Genomic DNA, 18,761 nt, shown 5'->3' on the forward strand with positions numbered 1-18,761 from the left:
ACACAGCACTACCCTCCAATGATAAATTTCCATGATGAGGCCTTGAAAAGCAGTATCAATCAAAAAATCATCACTAATGCCCCACAGTGGCATAGCAGTTAGCACAACGCTATTACAACTCGGGGCATCAAAGTTCATTTCCAGCTCTGCATGCAAGTTCTCCCTATGACCACATGGCCTTCTATAGATGTTCTGGTTTCTCCCGCAGTCCAAAGATATACTGATATCACAGGTCATTGTAAATTGTCCTGTGATTAGGCTAGGGTTAAGTTGGTGGGTTGCTGGGAAACATGCTTTATTGGGCTAGAATTGCCTGTTGCAGACTGTATCTCTAAATAAATAAATTCAACTACTCCTTCAGTGCACCAGTACAGCTTTTGGGCATCCTGAGGAACAAGTGCACACTGCACTCCCCTCTATTGCAGCTAGAGGTAATCAGTCTACTGAAGAAGCAATTAATGGATGTTCTCAAAGCCTCAAAAACTCCATTGCGTCACATTTTCCAAGCTCTGTGCCCAAAGAACTTGGGTCCCTGGGCAGACAGCCAGCAGCCAGCTTGCTGCTTACGATCTTCCGACATCGAGCCTGCCCGCCTCCAGAGCACCCTGAAGGTGTGCTTGTCTTCTAGGCTCCGTCCTTGGTATATCAAATAGTGGCCAGTCATGAGACCTCAAGAGCGGGTCCCATTCCCGCTGAAGTCTGCGTGTAACCCCAGGTCAGGGTCTTCTAAAGAACGCTAAAAAGGAAAAGTAGAGATTAAAGATGGAAATGGAGCTGTTTCCAAAGATGCAAGCAAAGTAGTTGCTGCTAGGTGCCATCATCTCCTAAGCTTCAGGAATTTCTGAACCTGGAATAAAAGATCCTACAATTTAAAAGAAAAAAAGGATAGTTCTCTGGATATCCTGCCCAATGCTTAATTCTTAGTCTCACATGAGCAAATTTTTTTTGATTATTATCACAATGTTATTTGAGAAAGTCTTCTATATACAAGTGGTGTTGTACTGAAAGTAGCATTTCTTTGGCCATTGCCTCAGAACATCCCAAAAGAGATTTGTAAAGAGTGCGTAGAAAACTGCAATTATGGAAAATGAACAATTGCCTCATTAATTAAACTGGACAATCTTGGGATGGTATATAATTACCAATTCTTGTTGTTTGGTTATAACTCTTGAATTCTTCATTGAGCATTATTCAGGAAGCATACTTGTCACAGAAATAGTGCTGGCGGAAGAAGAAAGTAACTAATGCAGTCTTACCAGTATTATTCATATCTTGAATTTTTTTGTTGAGGATGACTTGCCTACTCTCTTATTTTGTGTTTCTAAGGTGACTGAGGACTGTGTGACTGTTGCAGACCTTTCCATAGATGTGGACGGAGCTGCTTAACGGTGAAGTGAATGGATGGTTTGAGAGGTGATGGGCTTTTCTGTGTCTTGCAGGGCTTTTGTATTCTCATGCGTGCATGGGCTTGAGGTTATAAATACCCAAAATATTCTTTCTCCAATATGAGCTGTCATTGCCTAGGGATTCCCAGAAGCAACTGAGGATGTTGAATTGTTTCAAGGCAAATACTTATTTTTATTGATTTATTATTTATTGAGTTACAACACTCAAGTCACCTATTTAACATTAGCCTAACCATGGGACAATTATAATGACCAATTTACCTACCAACCGGTATGTCTTTGGACCATGGAAGGAAACCGGAGCACCCAGAGGAAACCCATGCGATTATGGGGAGAATGTATAAACTTTTTACAGAAGCGATGGAAATTGAACCCAGGTCACGTTGTTTGCATCAATGACCAACGTAGCCCACAACTGTTGCCATGCTTCTTGTGCCAACATAACATACCTACAACTTACTAATCCAAGCTCGTGCATCCTTGGAATGTGGAAGAAAACTGGAACATCCTGAGGAAGCCCATGTGTTCGCATACAAAGTCCTTACAGACAGCGGTGGGAATTGAGTCTTGATGTTTGTGCTGGCACAGCAAAATGTTACAGCAACTGCTATGCTACCGTGCCACTCCCAAGAACGCAGAAGATGGGCAACACATCTGCCTTGGTAGGCCTTGAGTTTTGTACTCGGTCTTTTTTCCAAACATCCTTTCCTTCAATTGATAAAGGCTGTGCCGCAAGTTGAAGCCAATGGTGAATTTCATCTGCTTTCATCCTGTGAGGTCTCCCAAGATAAGTAAGTGATCCACTTTTTCAAGGGTCTTGTCATGAGCTTTTATTCGTGGAAGGAAGTCTTGTACAGCCGGGCCAGGTTAGTAGGGGACCTTTGTCTTGTGGGTGTGAGTATAAGACGCATCCACCCATAATGCTTCAATGAATAGGTCAGTAATGTTCTCTAATGGAAAAACACTGCTTCCAATCACAAACAAATGCAGGTTTGGTCTGTATCCTGCAGTTAGACTATTCAGTGTTGGGCTCCCTTGATTTTCATGTCTGGTTTGAACAGTTTCTCAATAGCTCTGCAGATTAACTCTGTTCTTGTAGAACATTTGTTGGAAGTGAGATGTTGTCATTCCGGTGAGAATGATTAAGAGAAGGGTTAGATCTTTGATGCAGTTCTGTTTAAACCCGGCCTTCACTGATTTGGCTCTGTTGTAGGTTCATTGGTTTGGGTCTTTCCTTGCATGCCAACATAAAACAAATGTAAAATTGCGACACATTTTGAAGGATGATCCATAATCTTTCCTGATTGTGGGGTCAAAGACCAAGGTTGAGTGAGTTCATATATAGTGATTGATAAGGCTGCATTTTGTCTTGTTCTGAAGTAGTGGTGCAATGAAGATCATATCAAGTGTGTGTCAACAGATGAAAATTATACTGATCTTCAGCCTAAGGATTGGGGTCACCAAGAATCAAGTCTGTTTGAAAGACATTGCAGTTATCCTCAATGCACAGAGCTCCGATTTCAAACTGCAGTCCTTGTACTTCCAATTGATCTGGACCCTCTCCATTTCCCCTCTCTCTTTACGTCTGGAAATTCAGCCCTCCCCTCCCAGTAATGCAAATCTTGTGGCTTCTGTCTGCCCACATGTATACAAGTGCACTTTTGGACTGACAGTACAAGTATAATCATTAAGGTGGTGCATGGGGTACATCAGAAGTTAAGCAGATATCATTTAAATTTATTGGGGGAAGCTCATGAACAAAATGTCATACTTCAACAAATGCAGATTATGTGGTTGCACTGTTAAATTATTCCAATAGTTCCTTTTAAATAAAGGTGAAAATTTCACTTGGCAAATTGCAGTGGTTAACAACCTGGCTCTGCAATATCCTATGTTGTAAACATGTAACATGTAAATTGCCTGTTTTGTTCTGCATCTCCATTGTTGAGCGAAGTCATTGTTTAGAAGTTGTATTCAATTACCTCTTGAATGCAAGTGGACTGTTAAGTACTGTTTTGCTAATGTCAAAAAAGAAAGGAGAGGGCATCTTCTGAAGCACATTTTTCTGAGTTATTGCTCCCCAATATAGATGAGTCGTCGCCTTTTTGTAAAGGGCCACCCTTAGAGGGCAGCGTAGGCTGTCTGATCAGGCTTTGTTGCTGCATTTTATTCCATATATATTTTTCCCTATCTATACCATATACTGAATGCCCAAGCCTGTCTAATGATCCATAAAATGGATCCCATTTACTAACACAAGGCCAAATGGTGAGAACAATGATTGATACTGACAAACGTACAATAACATCACAGCAGGGGTGTGCACAAATTAATTGTACTCTGCAGCTGCAGCTACACTAGTCAACTTGTAGTGGCTACTTGTGTGCTTCAGCCTGTGTATCTGAATGGTAGTCTGCTTTTTTGTGTAGTGTGAAGGAAATATAGGCTTACAGGACAGCTGTGTTCTATCGTTCAGTTTATTTTATTTTGCCACTATAAACAGCATAGGGCTTGCATGTCCATTGTGTTCTTGTAACTGACTGTCTGGAGGCATCAAGTAAGAGAGGTCACTGTGGCACTCGAGAGATGGTCCCATTTGGAAATTTAGCCCTCTCCACCCTACCCCTCCCACCCCATCTTTGGAGAATTATGACACACAACCTGTCATCTGTCGACCAGTAATCAGTGAAAGGGAGAATCCTGCATTCACAATTCACAAAGTAGGAGTCAGTTGGTTTTGTTTTCCTTGTGTTGTAATGAATTGTTAACCAGGCCCAAGGCCTATACAAAGAGGCTTCAAAGAAACAGCTGGTAGAGGAGGCGGTTAAAACTGAATGATGCATCTGTCAGAGCGTACCTTTAGGCACTGTATGCTTTAAAAACTTTCAGAAGTTAACCTTATTTTCAAAACCAGGACTGCTGACTTTAGTCTTTCTACAATGATACCGCATTATTTAAAATAGTCAATTCTTCTGTGGCCTTTGTAATCACAATTATGAATAGAAATGAGATTAGCTTCAGTCTCTCCTCAAGTAGAAAATATGGCATAAAAATGTTGCAGCCTGAATTTTCTTTAATATAATGGTTACTGAACAGTTACCTCAGTTAACCTCATCACCACTCTGCATAAACAAGTACTAAAGAGGGCTCAGTTTTCTGAAAATGAAGATGAATTTGTGCCTTCAAAGATTTGGACACTTACTGCTATTTTAGGGATGAATTCTACAGTCAAAATAATTCTCATCACCCAGCTGCTTATAAAATGCAGAAATATGATCTTCAGTCAGGCTTAAATATTTAGTTAATATGGAGTGAGTTCTTTTCACATAATATCTATACATGTATCCATTGCTTTCCTCACTTTTGCTTATAAAGACCAAGTCTATTGTGGATCTCCTGATGTAAGCAAAGAATTGTAGCACTGTTGGATCATTTTCCTAACTAATTTCAACAAGAAGATTTATTTTCATAGAATAACAGTTTACAAGAAATTAGGAAATCATTGGCAAATTAGTGGGAGGGGGGGAATGAGTAAAGTTGAAAAACAAGTATTCCAAGTTTTTGTAATAGGCCAGTATGACAGAATACAATGTTGTTCACACATTGAAATAGAAGTAAGCCATTCAATCCTTCCGGCCTGTTTCCCACAATTCAGTATTAAGTGTCTTCATAAAATGTGTGACTTCTCATATGTTAGTGCTAGTTTTAAGTATCCGAGCTTCACTGTTTTGTTTAAATATCATGTGTCTTAGATTGATGGGGATATAACTTCTAGCTACATCAGAACATTGAGGATAAGGAAACCAGTGCCTTCAGCTTATTCCATAAACCCCACTCTTGACATTGACTCTGCCCCCTTTCTTCACTATGTAGAATTAGCCTGTGGATCATTTTGGACCTAAACTGTTCATCACATACCCTACTTCCTTTTGCAGCAAGACTTGCGTCTTAACAACCTGCTCTTAGAATGCCCATCAGTTGTTCACCTTGTTGTTTCAACTGGTCGGCTTTCCATCAGCTTCAATTCATCGCGAGTACAGCTGTCTCTTACTCCATCCAGTTGTACACTGTCAGGTTGACTCTTTCCCGAACCTATTTTCTTTGTATCTTGAGGTAATCTCCCTCTTTCCAAGGTCCGTTTTAATTTGTTTCAACTGCAAAGGACCTTTTAGTTTAGAATACTCTCTCAAACTCTGTCATACTCTCCATCTTAATAAGACCAGCTTCTCAAAAACCACCTCTGACCAAGCTTGTTTCTCTCTCTCTCTACTTCTCCACCCCATTGCTGTTCTTCATATCAATGTAGACAGAAACCAAAGATATGGTGCCTTGGTGAAATGAGGACAGAAAGTAGCCAGCCACAAAAAAAAACAAAATGGGTTTCATTTTTTTTGGAATAAGCTTTTCCAATCATTATGGGTAGTTTAGGTTTTAAAAAAGTCAGATGGACCTAAAGAGCTCTCAGAACCAGTCAACTTAAGAACTGCCAAAATAAAGAGTAACTTGTGCATTCATGGAATTTTATGAACCCATGATGCAAGTGATTCACTAAGACAACTAGGAGCGAAACCTAGCATATGTATTTTTTCTTTAAATATTAATGTTCTTTTCGGTAGTGAAAATGAGGGTTTGTGTGTACAGATGAAGAGAGCCCCCTTCATTAACAGGTATTAAAATCCTCTCGCGACTTAACTGATTTTTCAAAGTTAAGTTTGAGAATATATTTAATTAAATCTTGTTCTTAGATTGGTTAATTTTATGGCCGTTCTAACAATTTTATGATGTAATCAGCATCAGACATAAAAAGAAAACAACAATGAGCAGAAACATCTGTTTAGTTCTGATCTTTGGTTGTAAATTTTAATCCTAGTGCCAGTTAGTTAGATATTGGGTCTGATTCAAGTCAAGACACTTTTATTGTCATTTCGACTATAACTGCTGGTACAGTGCATAGTAAAAATGAGTCAATGTTTTTTCAGGACTATGGTGTTACATGACACAGTACAAAAACCAGACTGAACCACGTAAAAAGCAACAAAGAAAAAAAACTACACTAGACTACAGACCTACCCAGGATTGCATGCACAAAACAGTGCAGGTATTACAATAAATAATAAACAGGACAATAGGGCAGTAAGGTGTCAGGCCAGGCTCTTGGTATTGACGAATCTGGTAGCTTGGGGGAAGAAACTGTTACATTGTCTGGTCATGAGAGCCTGAATGCTTCAGTGCCTTTTCCCAGATGCCAGGAGGGAGAAGAGTTTGTATGAGGGATGCATGGGGTTCTTCATAATGCTGTTTGCTTTGCGAATGCAGCGTGTAGTGTAAATGTCCGTAATGATGGGAAGAGAGACCCCGCTGATTATCTTCTCAGCTGACCTCACTATCCGCTGCAGGGTCTTGCGATTGATGCAGCTGATTGTTGTGGATGGTGGAATGAGATTACAGAGAAATCAACAAATTCCCCATCGAGCAGGTGTTCGAGGCTTCTGTGTTCATGACTATTCTTTCTCAAAATAGACATTTGTGGTCCAATTCTCATATAGATGTTAGATGCAAACAGATGATCATGCATCCTATTCAAAGCCATTACTGCCTGATAAATTGAGTGTCTTTTGTACGCATTTGGTTTGCATATTATGATTGTATTACTCATGACCAGTGTATGAGTATTCAAGCAGTTAATTTGGTAGCTAAATACTTCCTTTTGTCTATTCCCAGAATTATCTATGGACAGGGCACTTGTAATGTTATCTTACTGTTGATTTTTTTAGGTGCTGCAAGTGAAGATCCAATGTTCCCGAAAGTGGCTTGGCCAACTCCAGACCATTGTCCAGAATGTCATGATGAAATTGAAGGCATCCATACCTGGAAAGAGGAGGAGGTTCTGAAATTTTTGAAGTCTCATTATAGTGTGGATAATATTTCATATAAATATAGTGGATATGAATCTGAACCCCACTTGGCAGTCAGTGAAGCTCATAAATATAATGGAAATAAGGATAAGGATGAAGGGCAACCCAAACTGATAAATCACCAAAAGGAGCAAAATGTCGACTCTCCAAATGAAGACCAAAACTCAAGATACAGTGCCTTGAGGAAGAGAGAACAGAAAGTAGTCAGTCGCAAACAAGATATCAAACAGGTTGCATTTTTTGGAATAGGCTTTTCCAATGCGGACATGAGCCTTTGTGTCATGCTGTATGCGGCTTCCTGTTTTTTCCTAATGATCATGTACTTCTACTTCCAAATGAGGTCCAAAAGGTGGAAAAGCAGATATAACCGTCCTTGTGTTTAAGACAATTTTCAAATAAGTTCTGAAAAGGAAATGACTCATCTATTTTGCATAAGTAATGCTTCTGGTGAGAATATTCACAGACCTCTTCTTGCCCTAACTTGCACCTTCACTTTTAACTATGAATTTCAGTCTGGATTATGTTGCAAAGTTGACATGTGGCTATTTTCCAGAAATTCCACCTCCTTTAAGAAAATGAAAAAAATATTTAAGTTCTTTATGTGCCTTTATTAGAGGAATTTCATCATACCCTGCCTATCATCGATAGCTCCCCATTTTAACTTGAATTTGATGAGATTGGGTAGAATTGGAAATCCACTGATATCTCATCAGGGCACACTTGTCCAAAATGTCTTGGCAAATATTGTAACATTCAGTGGGGATGAAGGTTGGATGTTTTGCATTATATCCATCTCTGATTTTTAATTTTTTTTTCATTCTACCTCTCTTCCATTGCCCTATTACTCCTTTTGGAGTTAACAAAATTGAAAGAAAAGTCCAAATTCAAAATTGAATTTGGACTTTTATTGATTATGTTTACTCTTAGAGCACGAAGTTCTGATCCTGCTCTGACCACTCTGGTGCTCTTAATTCTCCCAACATGGTATGTGGTAACAGACAGACTGTACCCAATGTACCTTGCCAGACATTTCCAAATGTTCATTGTTCTCAAGTGGAAGACCTCTTAACCTTCAACACAATAATTAATTTGAATAACCTCCAATTCCACATTTTTAGTTCTAATGTCAAATGTTAGTTAACTTTACCAAGTTAAAGTCTTTACATTAATTCAGTAATTGTCATTTTGGCATAGGCAAGATGAACTAATTTGAATTTCATGATCAGATCAGTTATATGCACCATGCGGTGTAACTCAAAATGCTGGAGAAACTCAGCAGATTAGGCAGCATTTATGGAAGCCCAAAATGTCAACTATCATTCATTTCCATAGATGCTGCCTGACCTGCTGAGTTCCTCCGGCATTTTGTGTGTGTTGCTTTGCATTTCCAGCATCTGTAGATTTTCTCATGTTTATGTGGCATAACTGTTAGTTTTTTGACTATATCTCATTTTGTATTTAAATAACTTTATTGTCCACATTTTAAACAATCATATATTTCACAAGAGGTTCAGCAAATGCTGGAAATCCAGAGTAACAAACAAAAGATGCTGGAGGAATACAAAAGGTGAGGCAGCATCTACGAAAAGGAATAAATGGTCTCAAGCCAAAGCATCAACTGTTTATTCTTGGTGGAACACAGCAGGCCAGGTAGCATCTATAGGGAGAAGTGTTGTCGACATTTCAGGCCAAGACCCTTCGTCAGGACTATCTGAAAGGAAAGATAGTAAGAGCTTTGAAAGTAGGAGGGGGAGGGGAAAATGCAAAATGATAGGAGAAGACAGGAGGGGGTGGGGTGAAGCTGAGAGCCAGAAAGGTGATTGGCAAAAGGGATACAGAGCTAGAGAAGGGAAAGGATCATGGGACGGAAGGCCTAGGGAAAGGGGGAGGGGAGCACCAGAGGGAGATGGAGAACAGGCAGAGAGAGGGGGAAAAAAAAGGAGGGAGAAAAACAAAACAATCAGCTAAATATATCAGGGATGGGGTAAGAAGGGGAGGAGGGGCATTAACGGAAGTTAGAGAAATCAATGTTCATGCCATCAGGTTGGAGGCTACCCAGCCGGTATATAAGGTGTTGTTCCTCCAACCTGAGTGTGGCTTCTTCTTGACAGTAGAGACTTTTCTAACTTCTATTAATGCCCCTCCTCCCCTTCTTACCCCATCCCTGATATATTCAGGTTTTTTAAATTTTTTTCTCCCTCCCTTTTTATTTCTTTCTCTCTCTCTCTGCCCATCACTGCCTAATCTCCATCTCCCTCTGGTGCTCCCCTCCCCCTTTCTTTCTCCCTAGGTCTCCCGTCCCATGATCCTTTCCCTTCTCCAGCTCTGTGTCCCTTTTGCCAATCACCTTTCCAGCTCTCAGCTTCACCCCACCCCCTCCAGTCTTTGCCTATCATTTCGCATTTTCCCCTCTCCCTCCTACTTTCAAATCGCTTACTATCTTTCCTTTCAGCTAGACCTGACGAAGGGTCTCAGCCCAACACGTCGACAGCGCTTCTCCCTATTGATGCTGTCTGGCCTGCTGCGTTCCACCAGCATTTTGTGTGTGTTGCTTGAATTTCCAGCATCTGCAGATTTCCTCATGTTTAACTGTTTATTCTTCACCATCATACTGCCTGACCTAGAGTTCCTCCAGTATTTTCTGTGTTACTCATCATATTTCACTGTGCTGAATTGATCATATTCATTGGATAGGAACAGTTTTGGTGTGCTTTAATCACACCAATGGCAGCGCTTTCTTTGTGATGACACCAAGCTGGAATGTTCTTCAATTTTTTTGTTGTTATTGTTAAGACTCCTTTTACAAAGAGTCAGTGAAAAATGTTATATTTTTGGAAAATATATTTTTTCATTGGTAAAATAATGATGCTTGAAAGAATTTGCCTGAATGAATGTCATTAAATATTTTAGCAAATTATTGTAGAGGAGCATACATTAGTTAGGGCCTGGTGTTTGTTTCTGTGGGAAAACATTTGATGCCTTTCTAATGGCAGTGTCCTATAACTTTAATGTGAAGGTGCTAAAACAGGGTAGCAATTTTTTATTTATTGTATGCAAGGAATCAACTTTCCAGTGCCCAATAAGATTTGCTTATTGTTATAGTTCAATTATTTTAAGCACACCAAAATATTTCCAGTGACATTAAATACCCTCCTATAGCTCCTCCATCTTGGCAACCTAGTTTTATTGACCACGGATCAGTCATTCTTGTAAAGTGTCCCTTTTTTTAAAAAACCTCAATTTGAGAACAGCCCTTGTTTAATAGTGAAAGATAGTTTCCTGTGGTACTAAAATAAATTGATTACTGTCAATTCAGAGACCTCTTAAATACTTTAGCAGATGTAAGGTTAGAAAGATGTGTAAATATTATCCTAGTGCAATAGTTAAATTGTGTATTTGGAGTTGATGTACATTCCATGATGTCCTTACAGTATATATGTAAGAGAATGTCATAATTCATCTTGTACCACAAACAAGCCTGAGGTTTTAGATATTTTGCCTAAGAGATGTTGCTCCCTTTAAGTGTTTTTCTAGATTTTTGCAACAAACTATCTAAAAGCATGTGTTAAGACCAATTTCCTGTATGTCTGCAAACAGAAAATGGAAGTGTTTTCATTGAACTGTAACTCTGCTTTCCAACTTCGATGAAGTCCAATCGTCTAGTATTTGCGTTCACTGCATTCCCTTCTTCAGCCACACCAATAGCATCTTTTTCAAAGCATAACTATATTTAAATCAGCTGAAAGGTCCAACTGATGCACCTACAGTAGGACTACCTAGAGTATTAATTGATGAAGTATCATTCCATATCCAGCCTGAAATCTCAAGTTTCCGTTGCATGACAGAAGAAAATCAGTATTTCTCTGATTCTGCGCTTAAATAGATTGACTGCTGTTTGCTCATTCAGAAAGCTGCCATCTCTTGGCAAATGTTTCTTAAAGATAAAGATAATTGATGTCTGGTTTAATTTATTTATTTTATTCATAGCTTCCATGGTTTTCAATTTACTGAATTGTTGTTGATATACAAATGTCAGTTAATACTTTATATTTTCATTAGGAGAAAATGTACACAATATTTTGTACTGAAAAAAAAAGCTTCATGGAAGACTAATACAATTTGAAATAAATTATGCTGCAATGAACTTGAACGTCCAATTCAGTGTTAAATTAAAAATCACAAAGAACTTAAGAAATTCCTAATTTTGTTTTCCAACCCGCTTTTCAGGTGCATTGATCAATTAATGCATCTGCTCCGTATAATGATTCTTGTTCTTATGAAGGCAAGATATAAAGGCCATTATGTTCCTTGATCTATGTATGGACCTGTTTGTTACACCTCCATGTGGCCAAAGCCTAAACTTTTTGTATGAGTGCTTTAACAGCTGAGTAGAACTGTACTTGCTAGCCACGTGCATATTAGTCAGATCCTACTTGCAAAAGACCATCAAAGCAACTTGTTAACATTGAAAAAATAACTGAAGTTAAATTGTAATTGATGTGAAGCTCATGTGGTCAGAAGCACAACTCTGCACATTTTAATTAAATTCAGTGTTAATTGAATGACACTGGGAAGCTAGGTATTAATATAATGCTGTTTGTGACTTCAGAGCATCCTACTTTGTTTAATGAAATATATTAAACTGCAGTGACCATTGTGGACCATTATGTATTAACATTTGAATTATTTCTGACATTTTTCCAGAGTGTAAAGCTCTCACCACATTGCCAGTCTTGCCAAGAGAGGTATTGGGTATTGTTGGTATCGGAAATTTACATTGGTGAAGATGCAAGTGTCAAGCTAGGGGAATTCACTGTGATGGCTGGGTGTTGTTAATTCTAAGAGATGAATTTGTGGGATCTTCATTGCTGATGTTCTTCACAATGAACACAAAGTTCTCCCAAAATAATGAGACTTTGTGACTTTGATTTAAAAGAAATTTCCCTTTGCTTTGCTCAAGAGTTGTGAAGATCTAAGGTGGATTTTTTTTCCTCAGTCTTCAGTTTTCCTTCCACGTATGGCAAATCTTTCCATCTTTTGTGCCAGCACAGTGAGGGTGTCATCTGTTTATTCACTTTGTCTTTTTGGTGGTATTCTGAGAAGTAAGTATTCCCAAGCTAGAAGCTGAAATTTTTATTAACATGAAAAATGCAGCAAAACGTAATTGAGATTTGAAAATAATAGTTTTGGACATGCTCAAAATGAATATGCCATTTTTAATGTTTTTGGGAGGACCATTGGTTTGGTGTATCTGAATATAATGGTGGTTGATACCAATGTTTTGACATACAATCACTATTCTAGATGGTTTATCTAATACCACTTGTCTAGGAAGAAAAATATCTCATTCTTCAAAATTGGATTTGGGCTTTCTTTGATAGATTTCCCCATAGGTTTTGGTGAGTGTGAGAAAGGAGGTTGATATAATTATCCAAATGTTAGGCATAAACTATTGTGCAAGTTCAAGGGTCCCTGGCAAAAGTTAAAACTACTTCTGGAAGAAAAGAAACCAAGTGAAGATGTTATAGAATAATTTTTTTATATTTAATCAATCTTCTTGAAATACCAAAATTTTGTGCTTAAGCTCTTATTTTATGTTGGACAGTTTTATTTCTGAAAATGGTAATTGTAGCTTTTCCAGAAAGTGTTTTGTCATTTACATAAACCCGCCAATGAGATTCCAGTGATAACTTGGTTTTGACAAGCTCTGAACAGGAGTGCCTGAGGACAGATATCTAATCAGGAGACTTGCCCCCAGACAGTAGTTAAAGCTGTAACTTGACTAGTATGAGAGGGCAAGTTTCCTCATCAGACAGCTGACCTCCATCACAACCCCAGAGTTTATTCCAGACAGACCCAGCAGAAGTGTGGTATTGAGGCTGGAGTAAGCAGCATTGAGAACTTACAATGTTAATTACAGACACTAGACAACATGGACAAAATTGATAACCTGTCATCCAAACAAAACAATAAACATACCTATAGCACACACAAAATGCTGGTGGAACACAGCAGGCCAGGCAGCATCTATCGGGAGAAGCACTGTCGACGTTTCGGGCCGAGACCCTTTGCCAGGGTCTAACCTTGGCTGTGATGTGTGTTAAGTAATCAAAAGGGAATAAATCTAACCAATGTCATGCAATGTTTTTTTTTGTAATTCAAAGTTTTATTATTGTTTATTCTTATTTTACAAAGCAACACAGCATATCAGAGAGTAGATACAGTACAGCATATTTATACAGCCATCCCATGATAGGAAAATATATAAAACTAAGAAACAGGAAAAAAAACCTTCTAATATAAGCTTAAATTAACATACAACCAAAATTGATCCCACACGTCTTGCACTTTTCCCTCACTCTTAATTCTTCCCAACATGTATTCATATGAAATCTTAACCATTTCCTCAGTCCATTCCCTCACAGTGGGACATCTGGGTTTTTCCAGTTTTCCAATATAATCCTTGCAGCTGTGATGAGACCCACCTTCAAAATAGTAAATTTGTCATTGTCTACATTAGGTATCATTGTCCTATCACCCAGGAGACAAAGCCGTGGGCACAAGGACAGTGTAGGACCCGACCAATTCCCCAACAAATCAAGAACTTTACACCAAAATGGACGAACCATGCAACATTCCCAAATCATGTGAAAATAAGTGCCCACCTCAAATTTACATTTCCAGCATAAATGATTATCAACAATCCCCATTTTGTAGAGTCTAGTTGGTGTCCAATAACATCTGTGTACTATCTTATACTGAATAAATTTCCCTCTCGCTTCCCTAATATGTCTACCCACATTTGATAAAATATATTTTTATATATGCAATGCTTTTGATAGCACTACTGAAACGCCATACCACATGACCCGTTTTGTGGCACTAACCTTGTGCCGATTTGGAACAGATCTGGCAGTAGCAAACCACGTATCCATGTATGGCTGTAGATTATCAGCTGCAGCAAAATCATATTCCAACATAACCTTATGTCCCAACTTATCCAACTACTATTGAGTCAGGTGTCAATAAGAAGAACGAAATGGAATGTCACGTGAAACTGCAGCTTTTGAATACGTGTATAGTAAACCTTAAAAACACACTGCGGGTATTATTGCTTGTTTGTTTCAGCAGGTTCGACACTGCCTGCAAAATCCTCACACTCTTTCACTGAAGTGAACAAGGGCAGTAGGCATTTTGTTTTTAAGTGCAATCGTGAACGATAGCCAGATCAGAAATGCTGATCGAGTCAACTAGATCCCAAAGAGAACTCTGATAGGCCAATCAGTTGGTTCACTGCTGCTCGGCAATAGAACATTAAAAAAAAATCATATGTACAATTAAGAAACATTTTGAAAAATAGAAATACTGGAGTCATGATGAGGTCTGCTGGAGAGAGACACATGCTGTCCTCCATAGTTCAGAGAGATTGAAGGGTAAGGTTGCAGGGTGACAAAACGTGACAGGAGCACTTGGAACTAAAAACTAATCCCTACCGGGAGAAAACAGCACCTGATCTAATAGGCTTAGGTAAGCACCATCACTTCCTGGTTTATAACTTGGAAGTACATTCCCTTCATTTTTTCTGTCTCTAGAACCTGATACTCCCTACTCCACAGCGCTGTGAGAAGGACTTTGACAGTTCAAGAACGTAGTTATCTCTACTTTCTCAAGGCCTATTGGGGATTGGTGACCTTGCCAGCAACACCCTCGTCTTTAGTTTTTTTTTAAATGTTGGACTAATGACATTGAACTTTGAATTATTGTACTTTTTTTAAAAAAAAAGGCACGTATTTTCTCCTTTGACTTTTCAGTCTGATGCAACATTGAAATTAACTCTGCAGCTTTTCTTTCATTTAGTCTCAACGGCTAGGTTCTGATAGTTCTGTCATCCAAAAAGAAAAAGGCATGTGGGAGTAACCTGACAATATTGACCATTGTTCATTTGAGCAGCCTGTAAAGATTCTTCAGCTGTTTGGGAAGAATGATTTGCACCAGACAAGATTGAAAGCAGATTATTGTATGTTTAGTTGGTTATCTGAAATTGTTCAAATCGTTTCAGACAGATGTGACTGAGTTGTCATGTATAGTGTTAACTTCAAAAATTTGCTTCTATACACCACCACCTCAGAAAATTTAGAATTGGATGAAGGAGGAAAGGGGACACATGATTAAATAAAACATTTATAGGTATTAACTGGAAGTGGGAAAATTTGGGGAGGTAATTGCAGAATTTGGGGCTGAAGCCAAGTCGTCAATGGTATGTGATAGGAGCATCGACACGAGGGTAGAGCTCCTCTAAAGTTGCAGGGTGGGAAGATGAGTGTAGCCAAAAACTTGAACGTCCAGATTCATCAATTATACAACTGCTATGTATACAGCCTAGTGGCATAATCAGATCCCCGGTCAATTGGTGATTTAGGCTGGGACTTTCAAGAAAATTGCTCCTTGCCTTTCTTTAGTAATTTGGCGACTACTGTCTGTGTTGTCATCCTTCATTAAACCTTCCTTGGTTTAATGACAAAACTTCCCCTTCCATTAAATATTGAACAAGTTACTGCAGAGTTTATCTTCGCTCAGTGAAAACGGTCCTTTTTTACCGTGCTCAGTCTGATGCTAATTCAACAGTGTTCACTCCACACCCCATTGAGTTTGGGTGTCTGAATTAGAGAAGAGAGGGTGCAGACAGGATTAACAAGGATGTTCCAGGGCATGGAGCATTATAGTTATGAAAAGAAACTACAGGCTGGATTATTTTCTTCAAAACAAAGGACACTGGGGTATAATGTAAGTATGATACGAAATTATGGGAGGCTTAAATAGAGTAAACAGGAATGACCTACATCTCAGAGTAGAGGTGAAATAACAATGGGGGGTATGATGTTCTTTTCACTCAATGAGTAGCAGGGGTTTAGGACTCTGAAAGGGTGAGAGAGAAGGAAGTACATTTTACAAAATACCGGTTGACGACTTGAAGACTCAGTTTATAATACACTGGAACAAGATCTTGTAAATGGAATTAAACTCCTCTATTTTTCTTTACCAGGATGGGCATTATGCTTCTTCGTTTCATTGTAATTTTGTATTCTTTCAAAAGGAGACCTTGGGGCTAGGCGGCAGGGATGACATTTCCGGTAGCTGAGGTGTTTAAAACCAGGGATTGCGGTCTCAGTGAAGAAAATAAATTATTCACCCTCGAGACAATGAATCATTGAAATGCTCTACCCCAGACAAGAGTGGAGGCTCAGTCTTCCGGGTATATTTAAGGCAGAGATTGATAGATTTTTGGATAATAAAGGAATCAAAGAATATGCCACAGTCTTATTGGACACTTCTTCTCACTTCTTACATTCTTATGTATGGGTTCCTACTGAGCTTTCATTAAAGTAGGAAAAGCTCAACCACACAACATACAGAGCTACCAATACAGCCAACAAATACATGTATTCATATTTACATCTCACCCTGACTCTTCGCTGACATGTATTCACATGCACTACAGTACTTGCTGCTCACGGTGATGCAGGCGTCCACGGTCTCGAGTACACATCTCGCAAGTACACCCACGCTCCCATAAATTACAGGAGCAAAATTAACCTATTGTGCCCAACTGCTCCACCATTTGATCATGGCTGATTTACTTCCGCATACAATCCTGTTCTCCTGCCTTCTCCCTATAATCTTTGACGTCCTTATTAATCAAGAACCTATCAACCTCTGCTTTAAATAAACCCAATGGTTTGGCTTCCACAGCGGCCTTAGGCAGCGAATTCCACCTATTCGCCACCCTCTGGCTAAAGCAATTCCTCCTCATCTCTGTTCTAAAGAGGCGTCTTTCTATTCTGAAACTGTGCCCTATTGTCCTGGACTCCTGAACTAAAAGTATATCAATATTCGGTAGATTTCAATGAAATTTCCCTTCCCACCCTCCCCCCTCGCCTCATTCTTCAAAACTCCCAGAGTCATCAAACATTCTTCATACGTTAACCCTTTCATTCCCGAAATTCTTGAAAACCTCTGGACCAATGCCACCACATCCTTAGATATGGGGGCCAGAAGTGCTCGCAATACTCCAGATGTGATCTGGTCAGTGCCTTTTAAAGTCTTAGCATTATATCCTTGCTTTTATATTCTAGTCCTCTCGAAATGAATGCACTTTGCCTTCCCCACTACCGACACAACCGACCATCTTGGACAATGACTCCTATCCACTCCATAATGTACTGGTTAGACACAGGAGTACATTCAGCCAGAGACTCATTCCACCGAGATGCAACACTGAGCGTCATAGGAAGTCATTCCTGCCTGTGGCCATCAAACTTTACAACTCCTCCCTCGGAGTGTCAGACACCCTGAGCCAATAGGCTGGTCATGGACTTGTTTCCACTTGGCATGATTAACTTATTATTATTTAATTATTTATGGTTTTATATTGCTATATTTCTACACTATTCTTGGCTGGTGCGGCTGTAACAAAACCCAATTTCCCTCGGGATCAATAAAATATGTCTGTCTGTCTGTCTGTCAACCTGCAAGTTAACCGTCCGGGAAATCCTGTGCTAGGACTTCCAAGAATGTTTGGACCTCTGATTTCTGAATTTGCACCCCGTTTAACAAATAGTCTATGCCTTCCATGCACGTCTTATTCAGATACGCACACACACCTTCGCCTTTAAATGCAGTTTAACAAGCGAATAATAAGCGGCGACGTGGATACTTAGAGTACTAGTTAATATGCAAACGTTGGGTATAAATTGACCGTAGCTGCCAGTGACTGGAGAAAGTCAACTCCATGAAGAGTCAGTTGGCGGAGTTGGCGGACCAGACTTCTCTTCTGTCGGAGCTAGGCCTTTAAATGTTTTGTCCATCTCTTTATCACAGTAAGATATGTATGTCCTCACAGTTGGATCATTCTGTCGGCTTCTGAATATTTCCTGGCATTTTATTTCCAGTGTGCTCGGGTCAGGGGTAATGCAGACAAATAATATAAGCACCGCTGGAGTCAGCGGGGAAATGCGCAAAACGCAATTCCATTCAGCTGTAATGTGGTATCCCCACACGAAAGAGAATTTGATTTAAAACAAGTTGTCTTTGATTCAAATTGTAAATGGCCATCACGATCATACAGATGAAATATCGATAGTTTGCAGTGCTCGTCTGGCGTGAAGAGACCAGCAATTGATGTAACTAGTGGAATAATAGAACACGACGTACTGCCTCTCAGTTCCCCTTTGACTGGGTGGGAAGGTCCAGACATATTTGCCTCCGCTATCATCACATGGAGGTTATACTCTATCTATTAACTGTAATCTTCTCACAGTGTCTGGTAAACAGATTAAATCTAATGAAGACACTCGCTGTAACAAGCGTGATTATTAAAGACAGCCCTTTACAATTGGACGCGTGTGCCGAGCTGAGCCGTGGGCTGAGTTCAAGTGTATGG

The 18,761-nt window shown here is 39.4% G+C and overlaps 1 protein-coding gene across 1 annotated transcript in view; it reads left to right on the forward strand.

Annotated features, from left to right (window-relative positions):
* Positions 1-9,016, forward strand: part of qsox2 (quiescin Q6 sulfhydryl oxidase 2) — an 88,706-nt gene extending 79,690 nt beyond the window's left edge. Inside the window, exon 12 of the mRNA XM_059993674.1 lies at positions 7,181-9,016. Coding sequence (XP_059849657.1) covers positions 7,181-7,704 — 524 coding nt within the window. The 3' untranslated portion in view covers positions 7,705-9,016. The remainder of the gene's footprint in view (positions 1-7,180) is intronic.
* Positions 9,017-18,761: the final 9,745 nt, after the last annotated feature.

This window comes from Hypanus sabinus, chromosome 18 (assembly GCF_030144855.1).
Source record: "Hypanus sabinus isolate sHypSab1 chromosome 18, sHypSab1.hap1, whole genome shotgun sequence".
Taxonomy (NCBI): Eukaryota; Metazoa; Chordata; class Chondrichthyes; order Myliobatiformes; family Dasyatidae; genus Hypanus; species Hypanus sabinus.